This window comes from Balaenoptera physalus (assembly GCF_965194825.1).
Source record: "Balaenoptera physalus genome assembly, chromosome: 2".
In the NCBI taxonomy this organism is placed as follows: Eukaryota; Metazoa; Chordata; class Mammalia; order Artiodactyla; family Balaenopteridae; genus Balaenoptera; species Balaenoptera physalus.
In genome coordinates this window covers 13,754,453-13,773,281 of record NC_138883.1, presented here as the reverse complement: position 1 = coordinate 13,773,281, position 18,829 = coordinate 13,754,453, and the positions used below count along the sequence as shown (strand labels likewise).

Here is an 18,829-nt window from a genome sequence, read left to right as displayed (position 1 = left end):
ACCGGTGAGAACAGCAGCCCAGGCAGTCACCTGGCTCTTCCAGAAGCTGGTGGGGATGGGGATGGGGATGGGGAGGGAGACATGACCCCAGAGCCCTGGTGTGGGGAGTGGAGTTTCTCCACGGTCAGAAAAACAATTCACAGGCCACCAACTCATTGCTGAGCTGATGAGCTTCCTGGGAGAAGCCAAGGGTGGGAGGGTCCTAGAAACTCCAGCCCCACTCCTGAGGTCCCAGGCTGAGATCCCTTCCCAACGACCCTGACACACCCTCATCAGGCCTCTGTCCCAACCTATCCTCAGATGGGGGAATGGGGTGGGGGAGGGTCACACCTTTGACTGGGATGTCACTGTACGTGAGTCTGAACATTTACCACCAAATAATGAAAGCAAAAGCCGGTCCTGTTATTTCCAGCAAGAAGTCCTGGTCTACCCTGGGCCGGCAGCTGGGGCCGGGAAACGGCACGCTGGTGGAGGGCACGCCCTCTCAGGCCAGCTCCGTGGTCCACCGCCAGCTATCCAACTTAGGCAAAACCTTCTCTCTAGCCTCTTTCCCCACCTAGAAAATGAAGGGGTGGAGTAGATGATCTCCAGATGAAAATACTATGGTTTGGTAGAATTTCCCACCCAACAAGTATTTTTGGAGCACCTACTACACACCTGGTGCCTATCTGTTTTTTCAGGGCTTAAAGTTTAATTGGAGAAACAAGCAGAAAACACTACAGGGCAGCCTCTTTCCTGCTGTCTGCAGGGTAACTGACCACAGCGTGAAAGGAAGGGGCGAGGGGCAGCGGCCGGCGCGGCTGGGAGGGCTTCCCGGCGGAGGAGAGGCCCAGAGCAGGGCTGCCCTCCAGCAGCAAAACTGGACACAAACAGGAGAGCGGCCCCGGAGGCACGTTCCCTACCGCGGCGCAGCAGCCCAGGCGGAAGAGAGGGGAGCAGGCTCTGCTCTGATTCTGTGGGGGACCCTGGGGACTCCAGGGACCTGTGTGCCCTGGAACCCCGTGGGCGCTCGGTAAATGCTGCTTGACTGAAAGGCAGTCCCGGTCCCTGGCACATGCTCGGTACACTACAGGCACTCAATAGATGGCTGTGTATGGGCGTCATCTCCCTGCTCAGTCACCCACTCCAGTCTAGGCAGCGCCCACCCTGAGAAGGGCTGGCACCCTCCGTGGCACCTCTGGGCGCAGTGGAGCGGGGGAGCGGAGGGGAGGGCTTCCAGGCCCCAGCCCTGCAGGCTCCTTGGGGATATGATGGAGAATGCCAGCTACACGACAGCCACTAGGACGCCTCAAGGCCAAGTGCTCCCGCGACCGGGCTTCCAGCGGGTCCTGCCGGGGGCTGCCCACCTGAGGCCCACCCGCTGGGGCGGGACAGTGCTCCCCACCCGCCCCGCCGGGACACGAGCGCGCTGATTTACTCTCCGCCGAGGAGGATGCGGTCATTTCGGCGAGCGCCTCCCCCATCCCTGCCAGGGTTCGGCATGAACAATTTTTCCATTTTTACACAGGAACAAACAGAAATGATAAGACAGTTTCTGATGACGGGAGGACAGGAATTGATAAACCTTGGAAAAAACGTTTTCCACAGATAACAGGAGGACTCACCCCACGGAGTCCGGGCAGGAAGGTAGGTGTGGGCTCTGGGACCCCTGGGCCGGGCCGGGCCAGCCTGGAGGCCAGAGCCCGGGGAAGCTACGCTGCAGTGAGGAAAAGAAAGACAGGCAGTTTGCTCGGACAGACGTGGGGACTTCCACGCCTGGGCTTTTGTTATAAACGTTCTCCCCAGGGCCCTCAGGCCTCGTCCTGGGACACGCGGGGAGCAGCTGCCACCGGGAACCGTGTGGCTGCCGGGGAAATGGAACAACCTGGCCCACTCTCTCCGTCCCCACGGCGCCGAGCTCTTGCCACTGAGCACTTCAACACAGAGTGAACAGCATCAAGATTAGGGCCATTTCCTCAAAACTCCCCCGTCAGCCCCCACGGGAAGGGTGCAGTGACGCGGTGGCTCCCCTGAACAGAGGCCCTCGGCGCTGGGCCTCGGTGCCCGGGGCCGTGAAGGCTTCTCCAGGCCACGTGCCTGTGCAGGGAGCTCCCCAGCGGATCCCTGAGGGGTTGACCAATCACCTGGACGGAGACAGGCAACCGGAGGAGGAAATTACAGCCCCTGCAAACATCGCTCCCGTGGCTAAGCTCCTGCGACTCTCACGTGTGTGGATTAGGGAAGGTAACACTCACTGGGTCCACAGAGGTGGCCGCTCGCAGCCAGCGGGGACCGGCCCCGGGCTCTGCTGCCCCAGGAGCTGAGCGGGTTCCCGGTAACTCACTCGGGCACCCCCCGCTCTCCGACTGGGGTGCTTTGCTGAGAAGTGAGCCCTGGCCTTCTCCCAAAGGACCTAACGTCCACCTTGCATGGGCCCTGGGGACCTCTTCACTTCACCCTCGGTTCTCACAGCCATGCTTCCTCGGGAAAAGGGAAGGTGCAGAAACCTAATGCCTGCTAGGCAGCTCTTATGTGCTGGGCAGGTGCCCTCACAACACCTATAAGGATAGACAGCTAGTGGGAAGCAGCCGCAGATCACAGGGAGATCAGCTCAGTGCTTTGTGACCACCTGGAGGGGTGGGATGGGGAGGGTGGGAGGGAGACGCAAGAGGGAGGGGATATGGGGATATATGTATATGTATAGCAGATTCACTTTGTTACACAGCAGAAACTAACGCACCATTGTAAAGCAATTATACTCCAATAAAGATGTTAAAAAAAAAAAAAAAAAGGATGGAATTCTCATGTCTGCATGACAGAGGCCAAACTGTCCAAGGTCATAGGAATCGCCCATGGGTGGTAGAGCTAGAATTCAAACGTGGGTCTTCTTGGCTCCAAAATGTGAGCTCTCCCAACCACCTCTCCCTCCCTGCCACCTGCCCGGGCAGTTCTGAGTCTCAGTCTTTCTCCCCGTTGCCTCCTCTCAGCTGTTGTCTCTGCGGAGAGTGGTGAGGTGAGCTCCACCGCATCTGTGCCCCAAGCACCCTGCGCCCGGAAGTCCTGACTCAGGGACACCTGTGCTCTTCTCTGCCGATGTCCACTGCTCCCCCTTCTCCTCTGCCTCCCTCCCCCCAACTAAACCATCTGGATCTGAGTCCAGCGGTGTGCTGGTAAATTTGCTCTCTGAAAGAAAAAACCCCTGATGCGTAGCATTTGCCACTTTCCGCGGTATAAATACTCCCTCCGTGGCTGAGTTCACAGGACGTCACTGTAGGCGGAGCTGGGAAGCAGAGAGCAGAGCAGCCCACTGGCCCCGCAGGCACCATCTGCGTCCTCTAACTGGCAGAAGCCCTGAGCTCCTTGCCCCCAACGAGAGCAGAGAGGGGCAAGGAAAGGCTGGCGATGCTGGTGCCCTGAAACGCGTCCACCCCGTCGGCCAAAGCACATGTTATCTTGATGGCTGGGCGGGGTCAGCACAAAAATACTATTTTCTTCAGGATCGAGGACAGAAAGGGAGAAAAGAGGCCCATTTTCTTCTGTCATCAAGCAACTTGACTCGGGGAAGCTTAAGGCATCATTGAAATGCCCTCGTAACACCTCCGACACCTGACCTTTGTCTTCTCCCATTCAGTCTCCAAAGGATCATTGGGCAACGTGGCCTTCTGAGCCTGGATTTCCCTAAAGCCAACTTTCTTGTACACCGGGCTGCGTCCTGTCATACTTGTGGGTGGGTGCATGGTGGTGGGGGGTGACTGGAGAGGCTGCTGGCAGCAAGGAGGATGGGATTGCAGCTTTAATCATTCCAGAGGCAGGAGCAGATTCGTCCCCTTTGTGTAAGACACCAGGCAGCAGGTACAGAACCTAACAGCTTGTGGGAGTTCTAATTAGAGAGCCAGGTATAACTCCACTGACCTGCCCAGCTTTGAAAGGCCTGGAAAAATGCATGTTTGTCCTTAGGAAGAAGCAGATTTTGCTTCTCGTTTGTTCTGCAAGATCCCCGCAGGGATCGCTTGCTGGCACTTTGATTCTAGCCTCCTGCATCTGTCCGGATGCCCGCTGCCCGGACGTGGAGGATCAGAGAGAACCTGCGGGGACCCGGGTCCCTACAGGGGAGGGGCCGTTTTCCACAACAGGCCTGCTTCACGCCTTTGTTTATGAAGAAAGACACAGCATCGTACCCCACAGCTTCCCCTGTGGGGCTGGGCCAGCAGTTTCTGCTTCATTTGGAAGGATATCAGCCAGCATTTCAATTACGGATCTAATCAAGGCTGACCTCTTGGCAAGGCCAGATCCCAGGCTTAGTGTGTGTGTGTCCAAGATTCCTCGGAGAAACAATCACTGCTGTTATCAGCTTGGGTTATCCCCCTCCCAACCCCCGCAACCCGGGAGGCTGCCAGCTGGCAAGAGAATCAGGTCTCCAGGAGACATGAAGAGGGGACAGTTCACATTTTTCTCGAGAACCAAGGCTGCATTGACTGTCAGACACCATCGGAGTCTAGGTAAAGCTAGAACAACCCCTGACACGGAGCAGGGGCTCAAATACTGAGTCCTTTCCTGCTTTACAAGCCTTCTGGGTGACTAGCTGATGTTCTGAGAGGCTTGAAAAGAAACAATACCTGCAAAGGTATTTTAAGAGACAGGTGTTGGGGCTTCCCTGGTGGCGCAGTGGTTGAGAATCTGCCTGCCAGTGCAGGGGACACGGGTTCGAGCCCTGGTCTGGGAAGATCCCACATGCCGCGGAGCAACTAGGCCCGTGCGCCACAACTACTGAGCCTGCGCGTCTGGAGCCTGTGCTCCACAGCGAGAGGCTGTGATAGTGAGAGGCCCGTGCACCGCGATGAAGAGTGGCCCCCGCTTGCCGCAACTAGAGAAAGCCCTCGCACAGAAACGAAGACCCAACACAGCCAAAAATAAATAAATAAATAAAATTAAAAACAAAAAGAAAAAGAGACAGGTGTTATGTAAACACCAAGCAGATGAGAAAGGGGAGGGAGGGCGCAGCCTGGAGGAGGAAAGAGAGGGACCACGGGACAGTCAGTGGACCTGGTGGGAAGTGAAGGGGCAAAGTAACCATGGGGCGAAGTGGTCGGAGTCCCAGGAACCTTGGCGGAGGAGCTGTCGAACTAAGGAGCTCGCAAGGGGCGTTGCTAAACTCTTGGAGTCTTGGGCTTTCTGGACACTGAGGCCCAGATCTGAGAGCTAGTGAGGGGTCTCTCAGACTGCAGTTCTCTTCTCTCCCCAGGAGGCAGCTGAGGCCTTGGAGGCACTTTGGGGCAAGGCCACCTCCGGACCCCGGGCAGCCTTCTCACCAAATACCCCAGCGTGGAGCCCCTGCACACCTGTACCCCGCCTCGGTCAGCAGGTTCTAAGAGCAAGGGGTCTGCGATGACAGGCCCCAGAGGAGGCTTCTGCACACCTGGATCCAAGTCACGACCTTCCCAGAGCCTGAAACCTGGTGATTCTTGGTATTTCGTCATTGGTGCATGTGGCATTCCTTCCTCCTAAAGCAATCCTTCACCACCACCCCACCCCCTTGGTAACAGGAGGGACACCAAAGGCTAACCCAGAAACTTTTCTGCATGTGCCCGGGCTCCTAAACCAGTGCTGAAGCTGTCGATTCAGGCATATCCAGGGCCCAGGCAGCTGTGAGCATGCTACAGCTACACAGCAGGGAGAGACCCCTCTGGGCAAGGTGAGAGGCAAGAGGAGAGACGGAGACGTCACTGCAGTTGAGAGCAAAAGAGAGGAGACAGGCTCAGCAGTTGCTGCTTGACTGTCAGGTCACAGAGTCGAGCCCTCTAATCCCCAGAAGATGGTGAGAAATTCCACTCCTCCCACCAGAGCAAGGGGCAGAGTTCTCTGGGGCCAGGGTCACCCTGGAGGGGTTCAGAGAGCCGATCCCTTTCACCCCACCCCCAACCCAAGAAGGCAAGTGCTATTATCCCGTTTTACAGGTAAGGAAAGTGGGCGTGAAACCTTCAGAAGTGATGGAATCAGGATTCCTGGTGGGTCTGCCACTCAGTGCTGCGCCCTTGGCAAGTCCCTTCCCCTGCCTGTCTCAGCTTCCCCAACTGTAAAAGGGGATGCTTAGACTAGGGAATTCCATTGGCGTTCTAAATCCTGGACTGCTTTCCACTGCCTGGGGAGCATCAGGTCCAAAGGCTTTCATCTGCCACCTGTGCACCCTAGGCCCTCATCCTTGATATCGGTGAAGAAAAACCAGAAGCAGTACCTGGGGGAGACGTCTCACGGGAGGTCCTCCCTAGACCTTTGGGCTGAAGAGTTTTAAGCTCAGACTGTCAGAAGGTCCGGACAACACATGAGAGAGACATGGCCCAGAGAGAGCCCAGAAACACCAGCAGGGGCATCTCTGGGACCAGCCCCAAATGATGGGGAAGCAATTCAGGCACGAGACGGGTCGGAGGCTGCCAGCCCGGGTGGCTCCAAATGCCACCATGAGAAAATGGTGGCAGCTACGCCCTCTGGCTGAGTTCAGAGGCAGGCTGCGTGGGGGAGGAGGGTGCTGAGGAATCCAAGTTAAGCAGCAGGGCTAAAATCCTGGGAGGCCTGAAATAAGGAGGGGGAATTAGGAACCGGGATCTGAGAACACAGAAGGACCCTGCTAAGTGAAAAAATCTGGATCAAATTCCTGATCCAAGCTAGGGAGCAATAACTGTGGCAAGGCAGGAAAGCAGTGGAAGCGAAACGTCAAATCGTCCTGGAATAATGGGGCAGAATTTCTAAGAAGAAATGCTTTGGGTAGAGTACGTCAGATTTTAAATAATTTTAGATCATCATTACTAATGAGACACTGAACCACGCTGCCTGTAATTAGTCATCTAAGACTCCAAAACAAAATAGGAATTAAACACAGAATTCATTTTTTTCCTTAAGCTGAAGCAAAGGAAAGCCTAGTGACATGGCTTGCATTTCAGAGCCCGTCCTGGGTCTGTGTTGCTTCTGGGTCTGTGATTTCAGTCCTCGGGGAACGCAGGGGTGGCCCGATGCCACGGCTCCCTGGCCAGCACCCAGAAAATGCTGCAGTGGGAGGATGGACCCAATCATCAAGCAGAAAATGTCTGCAGAGAACATCCCTGCACCGACTGATGCTGTTTGGGGTGGGAGGGTTTCTGGCGGGGGCGGGGGGGTGGCAGGAACAAGGGCCCCAAGTCACACAGGAATCATGGGGATGTACAGCACACGTTCCGGATTCCCAGGCGACACTCCTTTTGCTCCAACAAGGACACACGTTCCCAACAAGCCAGAAGCACACAGTTTCAAAAGGATGTGAAGACATAGCTTGTGTCGTAAAACCTTTCAATTACCTGGTTCTTCCCTCAAGTCATTCCCAATACCCGCCCCCCGTCCCCACTCAAAGGTCCTCTCTACTGGGTTCGCTCCCCTGACCCGCTTCGGCAGACTCGCTCTTTGACTGTTTCTGCCACTGCTGTCACCTCCCGCCCAAAGACGGGTGCAGGTGCTCTGCAAAGCTGGTTAGGGCAATGTGGCCTCCCCCTCCCTTCCTCAGAAGACTCCCCTCCCCAACCCAAGCAAGACGTGAGAGCAGAGACGATATCTTGGTGCTGTGGAAATAAGGAAGCTGCTTTCATCTGGGTTTGGGGTGGGGGTCAGGGGCAAAAGAAGAGGCCCCCTCAGTCTGGGACCAAGAGGAGAAGGTGGTCTCGCCCTGAACGGGACACCAGGCTCACCATCTATGGAGGGAACCAGCAGGAAGGGCTGAGGATGTGTCCTGAGTCACCACCAAGGGACAAAAGAGTGTCCCTGGGGAGAGATGGCTTGGGGGTGACCAACAGAAAGTCCACTACAAGAGAATTCACCTGGCCTGAGGGAGTGGGGTTTGGAGGTGCGTTGTTTTCAGACAGGAAATGATGTTTAATGATACCTGCATGGCACACAGGGCTGAGGCTACCCCTTTCTTGGCTCAGCTGTAGCCACAGGACATTAGCAGGGAGGCTCTGGCCTACAGGGGAGGTAGCAGGTGGGAGAGCTCTGGCCCAGGAAGAAGGTCTGTGTGGCGGAGGACGGGTGCTGCCTGGGTCCACGCAGCTCCAACCCCTCGGCGGCTGCCACGTCAACACGTCTGCCTTGGTGCCCCCGGCCGCCCGGGGTGGCCGTTTCAGCCTCCCCGGCACCTGAGTCTGAGTCAGGCCTTGGGGCCTGGCATCTAGCTTGGCAGGTGAGTTCCTCTGGGGAGCGGGGAAACAGAGCACAGGGGCTTCGACCAAGGAATGGTGGATTCTTTTTACATTACCATTTTGATCTCTGGTCTGGAACTAGGTCTCTCGTGGGCGTGGTCAGGTGAGTCTGTTTCTTAGAGGTGACCCTCCCCGACTGCACTGAGAGAGCCTCGCAGCCCCGGCAGACAGCTGCACGGGGGCGCCTGCCCGCCCTCGGCCCAGGCCTCTCTCGCTGCGATGCCGCCTGTGAGGACGGAAGGCCACTGTGGACTCCAGTAGCATCCCACAGCCGTCTGTGGTCTAAGGATGGTGACCACCATGCTCCCCAAATGGGGTTCAGGGTCTGACACAGAAGAATGTGCTTGGGGACAACAGGACAGAGTGTCTGAACGTGAGAGGGGCCGTCGCTCTCCCCCTCCCAGGGCCCCCGAACAGAGAGCTGCCCCTCCAGCCTTCTGTCATGTTCAGCCCCTGGAGCAGGTCCACACACAGGTAACCACTAAGCTGACACACCTGACGGGAGCCCTGCCTGGCAGCCCAGCAAGTCCTCTCTGAGCTCCCGCTGCCCCAGGAGGTGCATCAGTTAGCCCTGTCCGGGCCTCCACGGTCTCCAGTCCCACCTCAATGTCATTTCCTGTCCTCGTGGTCGATGGGACTTTGTGCCGAGGCGGAGCCAACAAAGACCCAGTTAACCTGCCCGGCCGGAACCAGCATGTTCCCACGAGAGCCGCTCAGAGTCTACTCAACGGAATTAGCACCCAGGCTTTGGGGGGGCTTCACTCATAAGAGGGGAGTAATGACATCTGTCAAGTTCACGGTCGCCTGTAGTTGTTCTCCCCCCTCCCTCCTCCCCACCCCACCCGCCCCACGCCGGCCGGCCCCCCCTGGTCTATGCGGTCACTGGGCTGCCTCAGGCAGGGCGCCTTCCCCCTAGGAGCAGACAGACCCATGAGCAAACAAGTCCGCGTTGGTTCAACTGGTGCTTCCGGGGAGGGAAGTCAAGGGGCTGAGGGCCCCTCTGTCAGGGTGGGTAGGTAGGGGGCCAAGAAACGCTTCTCAGAGGCAGTGACACCTGAGCTGGGCTCCACGACAGGCTCTGCCCTTCCTGCCGCCCAGGCTGATGCCTGGTACCTGACCACCTCTTGCCCACAGGCCGAGGGCCCACCCCACCCTGGCCATGGGGGCACCCATCTTCCACAGCAGCCCTGGTCTGGCCCAGCTGGGCCTCCCCTTGAACCCAGTCAGAAGAGATGCTTTCCGCCTCTACCTGACAACAAGTCAGGCCAGCTGCAGCCTCCACTGTTCCCTGACTCCTTTCAGCCTTGATAACCAGGGCTACAGGCTCAACAGAAACAGAAAGTAATACTTAAAAAGGAAAGTGTACTACCATGCTTTCGGCCAAGCACGGGCCATGATATATTCTTATTTCAGCTCCTCCAACTGCTGACATTTGGTTCAGGAGGAAAGCCACACCCACGGTCAGTTCCTTCAGAAAAGAACTCCCTGTCAAATCGAGGCAGAGAGGCTTCCACCACGGGCAGGTGGGACCTAAATTATGGAGACTGGTAGTAACGCTCATAGCTAGTGCTTATGGAGCGCTAGGCAGCCTGTGTGACTCACTTAACCTGCAAAATCACACCGCCAGGGGGTCACCATTATTATCCCCATTTTATAGCTGAGAAAATGGAAGTACAGAAAGATTAAGGGACTTATCTCAGGCTGCACAGTTGGTAAGTGACAAAGCTGGGACCCAGGTGGGCTGGCTCCAGCGCCATGCTCTCAACCTCTGTGCTGTCCTATCATTCAAGCTGGAGACTCTTAAGTGACTCTACCTTCTTGTCCTGGCTCTGCTCCTAACTTGAAGTATGACCTAGGGCAGGTCACCAAGGGCAGCGTCCCCATCAGTAAAAATGAAATTCTCTATTTCATATTTCATACCGCAAGAATAAACATCAGATACGGCGAATGAGGTTTTACATCTCTTTTTAGAGGTTAAGGTTATATTCATGCTAATTATTAATAATTCCTGGGGGACTTCCCTGGTGGTGCAGTGGTTAAGAATCTGCCTGCCAATGCAGGGGACACGGATTCGAGCCCTGGTTGGTGAAGATCTCACATGCCGAGGAGCAACTAACCCCTTGCGCCACAACTACTGAGCCTGCACTCTAGAGACTGAGAGCCACAACTACCGAGCCTGCGTGCCACAACTACTGAAGCCTGCACACCTAGAGCCCGTGCTCCACAATAAGAGAAGCCACTGCAATGAGAAGCCCGTGCACCGCAACGAAGAGCAGCCCCGGCTCACCGCAACTAGAGAAAGCCTGCGCGCAGCAACGAAGACCCAACACAGCCAAAAATAAATAAATAAATCTATTAAAAAAAAAATTATTGGAAGGGCCTGAAGCTGTCAAAGTTGCTCAGAGGCAGTGTGTACCATTAAGGGATGGGAGGGAAGCTGGAGTGAAGAACAGGGGCTAAGCATCTGGTAGAAGGCCCTGCTGTTTCCTCTCCTCTGTTAGTATGAGTCCCAAATACTGTCAGTAAAGACAGTAGAGAAGTTAAGGCCTGTATACTTTTCAAAGAGTACTGTCAATAGCACACAGATGAGTAGGAAAGGTGGACATCTAAATATTTCAGTAGTCTTCCTTTAAAGAAAACAATTGTTCTCCTTATGTTTAAAAGCATTTTAAAAATCCTGAAAGTAAATGAAATACTATTAATAGATGAGAAGGCTTCTCACTAGACGATGGTAGTGTTTTGTTCCCCGCCAATCATTCTTTCTACGTACAGAGAGAAATCGATACTTTGGATGAAAGAGATCCGTTTCTCAAGATCAGCATTTGCAAGGGGAAGGGTATCTCCATTCGGCTTCATTACCTTAATTGTACCTGGGTCTTATCCAGAGTAACAGTAAGGATCAAAGTTCCCTTCTTTAAGACTGGCTTCTCCAAGGGAAGGATGCGGAGCCCTGCCCTGTCTGTGCCTTGGGCCCTGGGTGCCCCTGACTAAACTGATGGATAAACTAGACAGATACACAGACAGCTGCCGCCTCTGGAATCACCCTGAAAAGTTCACGACTTCATGCTGCATCTCTCCTCCAATAGGGGCATCCACTGGAAAACATGCTTCTAAATCATAAAATAGACACAAGCAATTTCCTCCAAATCTCATGAAACACTTTAAAAGAGGGAGAGAGAGAAAAACACCAAAGTTTCATAATTTAGCAGTGCAAGCTGCCTCAGGCAAGCCAGAGTCACCTCTTTCCCTTGATTCAAACCTGCCCTGCCTGCCACCCTTCTGGCTCGTCATGCGCAATGGGATGAAGTATTTTCGCACAGTAGACAAGCGTGTAAGCTTGAGGACAGTTTAAGGAAAGCTCCGACTTCAGGTCCCTCTTTGAACTTCAGAAGAGCTGCCGCCATCTCCGAGCAATGTCGTTAGCCTTGTTAGGATGCTTCTGGCTCAAACTTTAGAGCTGTGAAAACAACTTAAAATGTAGTAACCATCCAGAAGACTTGTCCCACTTCACCGCGCATTTCAGGTCCTCCTTCTAGACCTCCAGCCAACGTGGCGTGCCTCCGGGTATTTCATAACAGAATGCACTTTTCCGACAGCGCAACCGTTCTCTGACAGCCTTTGCTACTAATGTGCTCCGGGAACAGAACTGCAGCACCCGTTCTGAAGTTCTCATGCTTGATGTCACTACAGATTTCTGATGTTTCTGAAAACGTAAGATCACAGAGGAAACCCTCGAAGACACCTGTGCTGAAATCTTTAGCCTGGAGCTGGCTGGATTGAACTGGGGTGTGGGGAGAGGGGTGTTTCACGCCTCATCCACAGAGGTCAACCAGCACTTTTGGACCCTTCATGCCCCAAACAAAAAGCCTATTCTATTATTCAACTGGCCCCCTAAAATAGCCCCCAAACTGTCTTTCCACTGAGCAGGAACCCCCTGCAGCCTCCCTGGTGGGTCCTTGCCAAGCTATTCATACAACCCACCATCACGGGGCCCTCAGGCTGAGGCAGGGAGGCCTCCGCCCCACTCCCTGGGTAGACCCCTGGGGCCTAACCCCTGGCCTCCGACGGTCTCTCTTCCCCATCGTCCTCCCCTTTCTTTGGGGAGCTCCACCAGTGGGCCTTTCTCACTACTTCCTGTGGCGGAGCGGGTGAAATTCACACTGCCCACCCCCGGTCTCCTAGCTACCCTCCTTTGAAGGACGGATGGCCTCTGTCCCTGTCCAGGTGTCCAGCCTTGTCGTGGGACCTTTGACATTCAAGGGCGTGGTCCCTGGTGCTTTCCCTCTGGTTTCTCCCCCCTTCGGCATTAGCTCTGAGAGACCCTCATCTTGCCGTAGCTGGAGGCCCATCCCTTGGGGACACGTCAGTCCTCTTCCTTCCCTGCAGGGCGGGGTTGGGGTGCGAGCGGGGCTCTCCGGGCCCAGCCCCTCTCCAGCTCACACCCTCCCCTAAGCCGCCCGAGCAGAGCACGCCTGTCTCCCTCTCCTCCACGTGCGGCCCCGGCCCCCAGCACGCCCTGGGCGACCCCCACCATCTGCTTCTGTTTCACACCTCTTTTCGACCCGTCGAGTTCATTGGTAATATGCTCCAGGATAAGTTACTTTCTCAGCAGTATTTTCCCCTCTAGTCTTACCAACATCAGCTCCCCGCACACAGCCTTTCTGGCTTCCTTCCACGTTCATCTCTCTCTTGTTGGCTCTGTTCCTTTCTTACCCTCCCATCTCACACACTGCCCTCGGGAGCCCAGGCTGACATTATCAGAGGGCAAGAAGGTGGCCCTGTTTGCAGAGCCTGTCCCTGTCCTGGTCATCGTGTCCCTGTCGACCCTGAGTCTGTGCCTGTCCTTGGCCTGGGTGGTATCACCCAGAGGCTGTTCCTTTGCCCTTAGTCCGCCGTGAGCCCCATCTCCCTCCTCTACCCCCTCCTCCTGATCACAGGGTTACTGGTATGGAAACAGTTGCTCTATGTTTCATTAATTTATCTCGGGTCCTGGGAGTGAAAGGCTTTTTACCATGGCATGCAAATGTATGTAAAGGTATACACTTATGCAAAAATGATATGAAAATATGCCTTTAGATTTTCTGGAAAAAAGTCTGGTCACTCTATGATTCCCTCCCCTTGTCAACAACATCACTTTGTAATTCTTTATCCCGTCAGCTCACCGCTCCCTTACTATCTGCCCACACTCAGCTCTCTTGTCTTGTGCTAACTCATTATTAATATTAAACACATTATTTCTCTTCTTTCTTTGCCCTGTATGTGAACTTAAACACATCTGTGAAGGCTGAAACTATTAGAAAACTGTCAATTTTCACTGGGGTTTAATTTACATTTCTGTTGTCAAGTCTGACCTTGTATTAACTTTAATACATTTAATACTTTAATGAATACCATCTGCCTCCAAGTCGTTATTGTTTTTTAACAATATTAATGTGTTTGCATTTCTCTGAAATCGTGCCTCTCCTACGAGCTGGGCTGGGCGGTCTGGCACATGCTCCCACTAACCCGCCCTGGAAGGTAACAAACAATCATTCCTCAGGGAACAAGCTCGCGCCCCGACTGCTAACCGATCTCCGTGGCCACCGTCAGCCCCTGGTCTCCACCTGTGACACACAACGTGGCTTCCTTCCTTCAAATCGTCTCCCTCCGACTGTCCCTCGGCCCCTCTCCTTCCTCTCTGAGCATCAGGGCTGACGCAGACGCACTTTCCATCCTCTGGGCTTTTTCCATGTCCTGCAATCTGCCTGCAGTCGGTTCCTTCCCTTGGAACCCCCTTGGTTGGTTCTTTGGGGTGGTGTTCTCTGCGGCTCAGGTCCTCCAAACTCCTTCTAGTCTTGACCTCTGACCCTCGCCGTGGCCTGGCGGCCAGGCCTCCTTGGCCCACCCTGTCACTTGCACACCCCACTCCCGAGAGCCAGGCAGGTGCCAACGCTCATGTCTGTTTCCGCCTCCTCTGCCCCGTAAGTCTAGAGCCCCCGACTCCTCCCTTGGACGTCACCTGGTAAAAAGACGGCCTCTGATCTCCCTGCTGACACTTCATCTTCACTTAGGGGCTTGCAAACCAGTCTGGCTGCCACGAGGGTAGAGGCAGGACCTTCTGTGACTCAATAAGAGGTTTCCCTTCCCATGCTTCGTTTGTGTCTGGGGCTGAGATTATGCCTCTTTATGCACAAAGAGGGTGAGCCAAAGAAACAGAGCTTTCCTGTGCAGCTGGGGTGGGAGGCAGGAAAGAGAGGGTTGTGGTGTTTCAGGGCTGGGGGCCTGGGTTCCAGGGGCTGCCCCGCCGTGGGCACCAGGAGAGACGGCAGCACCGGTGGCAAGGGAAGCTGACCTTGGCTGCAGCGGAGCTCCCGCCAGCTGTGGCTGGGCTGGGAGGACGCAGGCCAGCGTGCATCGTTTACGAGGTCACCAAGAAGGAACCGGCCAAGCCACCCTTTGGGACCCACGACAATCACGGTCACTGGGCAGTTTCGGACCACGAGAATCTGAACTCCTCAAATTTGTAGGCCTGTTGGTCTCAATCTGCCTCCAGTCTGGATAGTTTTTGAATGTATCAGGATGTGTGGAGAAGTCTTAAGAGTTTATTATTATCGCAATTTTCTCCTGGTGAGATTTCCAAGGCAGCTAATAATGTCTTCAGGCCAGAGAAGGCTTGGTCGTTGCCTGGGATCCCACAGGCAAGGCCCCTCCATCACCCGGCCCTCGCTCACCAGCTCTCCTCCGCTGGGCCCACGGCTGCTCCGTTCAGAAAGGAAAGCGTCTGGCATTTGGCAGGGAGCTCAGGTGTCTTGACAAGCTCCAAAGGTGAAACAGAAAACTTTCCCGGTGCGATTTTCCTATTTGATCTTTTGTCTCATGTGTTCCCCTTGGGGACGAACAAGAAATACTTCTCTGAATAATTCATAGGCCCCGGGGTAGAAACACGCTGCCTCTTTTTAATAAAAAGCCTGGGTACTCGGTGTTGATTATACCTCTTCTGTGATACTTCAGCAAAAGCAGGGAGATCTCAAAAGCTCTTTACAAATTCCTCTTACAATAGTGAGACAAAAATGAAAAGCCATGGAATATTTTTAATCAAACAAACCAATGTTTGGATAATACGTAAAATTATTTATAAAGCTGTATTGAACTACAAAATGCTCATAAAGGGAAGTTGAAAATTAAATGATTGTAATTATTACAAGGTCTGATTTATTTTTAAAACTGAAAATGATTGTCTTCAGTTTTCTATTTAATGAGCACCTACTAGGTGCCAGGAGCTCTGCTGGCCTCATTATGTAAATCATTTCATGTTGTTCTCACAAAGGAACTGGGTAAGGAACAGCTCAATGCACAGAAACACCGAGGCTCTTAGAGGTTAAGTGACTAGCCCAAGATGTCCCGGGGGCAGGGACAGGGCTGAGTTTGAACCCAGATCTGACTCAGAAGCATACGTTTCCCATGGTTCCTAATGCTGGGCACCTGGGCCCTCTTCTGCTGAAAACCAGTAGTTACTGCTCAGCTCCATCTACATTTTGTGATGTTACTGTGAGCAATGGTGAGAGAACAAAGCCTTTGGGACCCTCTGGAGAACATTTTACTTATTAGTTACAAAACCGTATCCTCTTAGCACTGGACAGAAACTCACAGCCTATCTAGTTGAATGTTTTCATTTTACAGAAAGGAAACCGAGTGCGGAAAGCTTATGGGCTTTCCCCAAAGTCAGAGAGTGAGCGAGTGACACGGCAGGGCCAGAACTCTGTCCCTGGACACCTTGTCCGGTGCCCACTCCTCCATGTCACATCCCCCTGATCATACACGCTGGGCTCCCGAGGGCTGCCCACCTGAAGGACACCTCGGCTGCATTACGGGCTTGTCCCTTCCCGTGGCTCATGAAATCAGAGATGTCCTACCGCTAAGAATGAAACACAAATTCAGAAGCTAAGTCTGGCCGACAGGCCCAGAGAAAGCGGCTTTTCACCCGCTCCCTGGACCCGGTTCATCTCCAAGCCTCCGTCCGGACTCTCGCAGGAAGGGGACAGCAGACGAGCGGCTCCTGTGCAGCCGCTGTGCCCCACGTGTGCTCTGAGAACCCTCCAGAGTGGTCTAACTGACCCCGCCCGACTGAAACCGAGGTGGTCGGGTGGCCAATTCCCAGGCAAGGAAGGGAGGGGAGCAGTGGGGCAGCCCCGGGCTCCTGGCCTGGGCACCCAGAGGAGGGGCGTGTGCGGTTTCAGAACCACCACACCCGTATGCAGTGTGGACGCTGGGGTGACTTACCTGGGTCCTCTGGGCGCCGTAGGGCTGCCCCCGTCCTCTGACAGGATGCTCCCACTAGCCAGTGGCCTTGGAGACAGGCTGGGGTCTCGGCTCCCTCAAGGTAAGAGAGCCCCCCAGGAGGTAAAGTGCTCTGACTTCTGTACTGAAGGCTCCCCAAGGTGCGGACACCCCCAGGGTGGCTGCTATAAGCAGCTCGGAGACCAAGATGACAGTGACAGTGCCCAGGGCCACAAATACGTCTTTATTAAACCCAGAGCCACAGGGTGGCTTGGACTGCTGGCCGGAAACCGCTGACTCAGACTCTCCCCTCACACCGATCAGGACCCCCAGGTAGGGTCGCTGAGGCTGTGCGCTGCCGATTCCTATGAGCTCCATTTGTGTAAACTACAACAGGAACGGCGCTCGCCGGCTTCGTGCACCTTGACAGCCTGGCAGGCCAAGTGCATCTGGCCTTTGGAACGGGAACAGGGTTTGAGGGTCAAGAACTATGTGCTGCTTCCCAGGGGACCCCTGGTCCAGGGCTGGAGGCCCCGGCAGCCCTCAGACTCACCAGCCGCTGCATGCTCTTCACGTGGGTGGGGCTTATGGATAAGGCCTCTTCGTACCACCGCTGGGCCTCCTCGATGTTTCCTCGCAGCTCGGCTACCTGGCCTCGCATGTACAGGACGTTGTGGGACATGGGGAAGAGGTTGGCAGCTTCTTGGGTACAGGCTGTGGCTTCTGCCGGCTTCCCAATGCCGATGTAGACTTCAGCTGTGAGGAGGAGAGCACAGGCAGATGCTGTCCTGGGTCACTGCCCTTCAGAGGCCCTGAGACATCGACTCCCCTCCACCATGCGAGTCTGGCAGGGGCCCACCCGGAATACGCAGGGCCCAGAGCCAGCCAGCCTAGCCCCCAACCCCAAGTGGAAACAGCCGCGGGCTGACGGTCCTTCCCGCCCACTGTTCACAGGCACTCGAGTCAAGGCCGTGCGGCCTGGGAGGGGACACTTGTCACCACCGATGAGAGGGGAGTGAGGCCTGCCTGGGCCCTGCCCCTCCCCTTCGGAGGTCACACATCCTCAGGGCCCACCAGGGACACCTGCCCTCAGCTCTGACAACCACAGAAGAAGGGCTGGATGAACCCAAGGACAGGCAAACCAGAGGTGCACAGCCCCTCACAGGGCAACGGCTCTGCTCTCGGGCTGGTTCTCCTGATGCCAGGAAGTGTGACAAGGCCAGCAGGCGGTGGCTGCTATGGGCACGACATAAAATCCCTGCTCCATCAGACCCTGCCCTGGAGCGACCAGGGAAAGCCACTGCACCGGGGAGACTAGTAACTGTAGGACAGTGACGAGCCATCACTCTCCACGAGGCAGGAAAATGAGCTCTCCTCCCATCTCAGGCCTCAAGCCTCCCACGCCTACGTCGAGGGTCCCCAATTGCTCTGCAGCCCTGGTTTCCATCATGCACGTCCAGTGCCCCCGGCTGTCCCCAGCTCCGCTCAGATCCCTCATCTCCTGAGGGCCCTGAGGTCACGGCCCCACCGCCTCTCCAATGTAGGGCCTGCGCTGGCTGGATGTGGGAAGACTCCTCTCCCTCCTCAGCCACACCTGTCAAGACCACCGCCCAGAGCCCCGCTCGGGTGGTCGCTGTGCTCCGGGCCCACGGACCCCTCCTCCCACCTCCGGGGCAGCCCCCTCCTCGCCCGCTCCTGCCCTGACCGCTGGCCTCCACTCCTGGCAGAGAAGGATGTTTTGTGCCCATATCTCCAAGTTACGTGTATATGCATATGTTGTGTACAACGGAAGGCACACGAGAATAGGAATGATAGAAGAACACAATAAAAAGAAATAGGAAGTGTTTACTTTTTTCCTCACACACCTCTCAAGTTGTCTCCTGGAGGTGAGGCCTCCTCACGCCCCTCCCGTCTCTCCTCCAGCCCCTCCGCCCCGTGCAGCCACTGACAGACCAACCTCCCCAGGCAAAGCTCCAGTGGGGTCACCACCCTGCTGAAAAGCGCTCCTTCCGCTCCTGTGCACCCCTCACCCCCTTCATCTTCCCCGGAACGGCCTCTGGGAGGCTTTTGCCGACCATCCCACTTAAAACTGCTGCTACCCCTGCCCCGTCCTGACCCAGCACGACCCAGTTCCTTTCCCTGCTTTCTTTTCCGGCCAATACCAGGCTCACCTTGTCTGTCTCACTCACTGTCTGGGGGGCCCCTCTAGAACATAAGCCACCAGCTTCGCACTATTCACTGCTGTGTCCCCAGTGACTGCATGAGTGCCCGGCAGTCAGAGGGCAGGAAATGGTTGCGAATGAATGAATGGTAACAGTAATGATAACAGTAGCTAATTATCATCAAACATGTGCTTTGTGCAAAGAAGTGCTCTCATT

The 18,829-nt window shown here is 55.2% G+C and overlaps 1 protein-coding gene across 7 annotated transcripts in view; it reads right to left on the bottom strand.

Moving 5' to 3' along the window:
- The window catches only part of TTC7B (tetratricopeptide repeat domain 7B), a 240,025-nt gene that overhangs the window by 14,911 nt on the left and 206,285 nt on the right, over window positions 1-18,829 (bottom strand). For 6 of the 7 annotated variants that reach the window (XM_082451243.1, XM_082451244.1, XM_082451246.1 and 3 more), the window contains one exon: window positions 17,005-17,207. In XM_082451243.1, the coding sequence (XP_082307369.1) occupies window positions 17,005-17,207 (203 nt within the window). Of the gene's footprint in view, window positions 1-16,605; window positions 16,906-17,004; window positions 17,208-18,829 lie in introns of those variants that run through there. The other variant, XM_082451245.1, reaches the window with a different exon arrangement.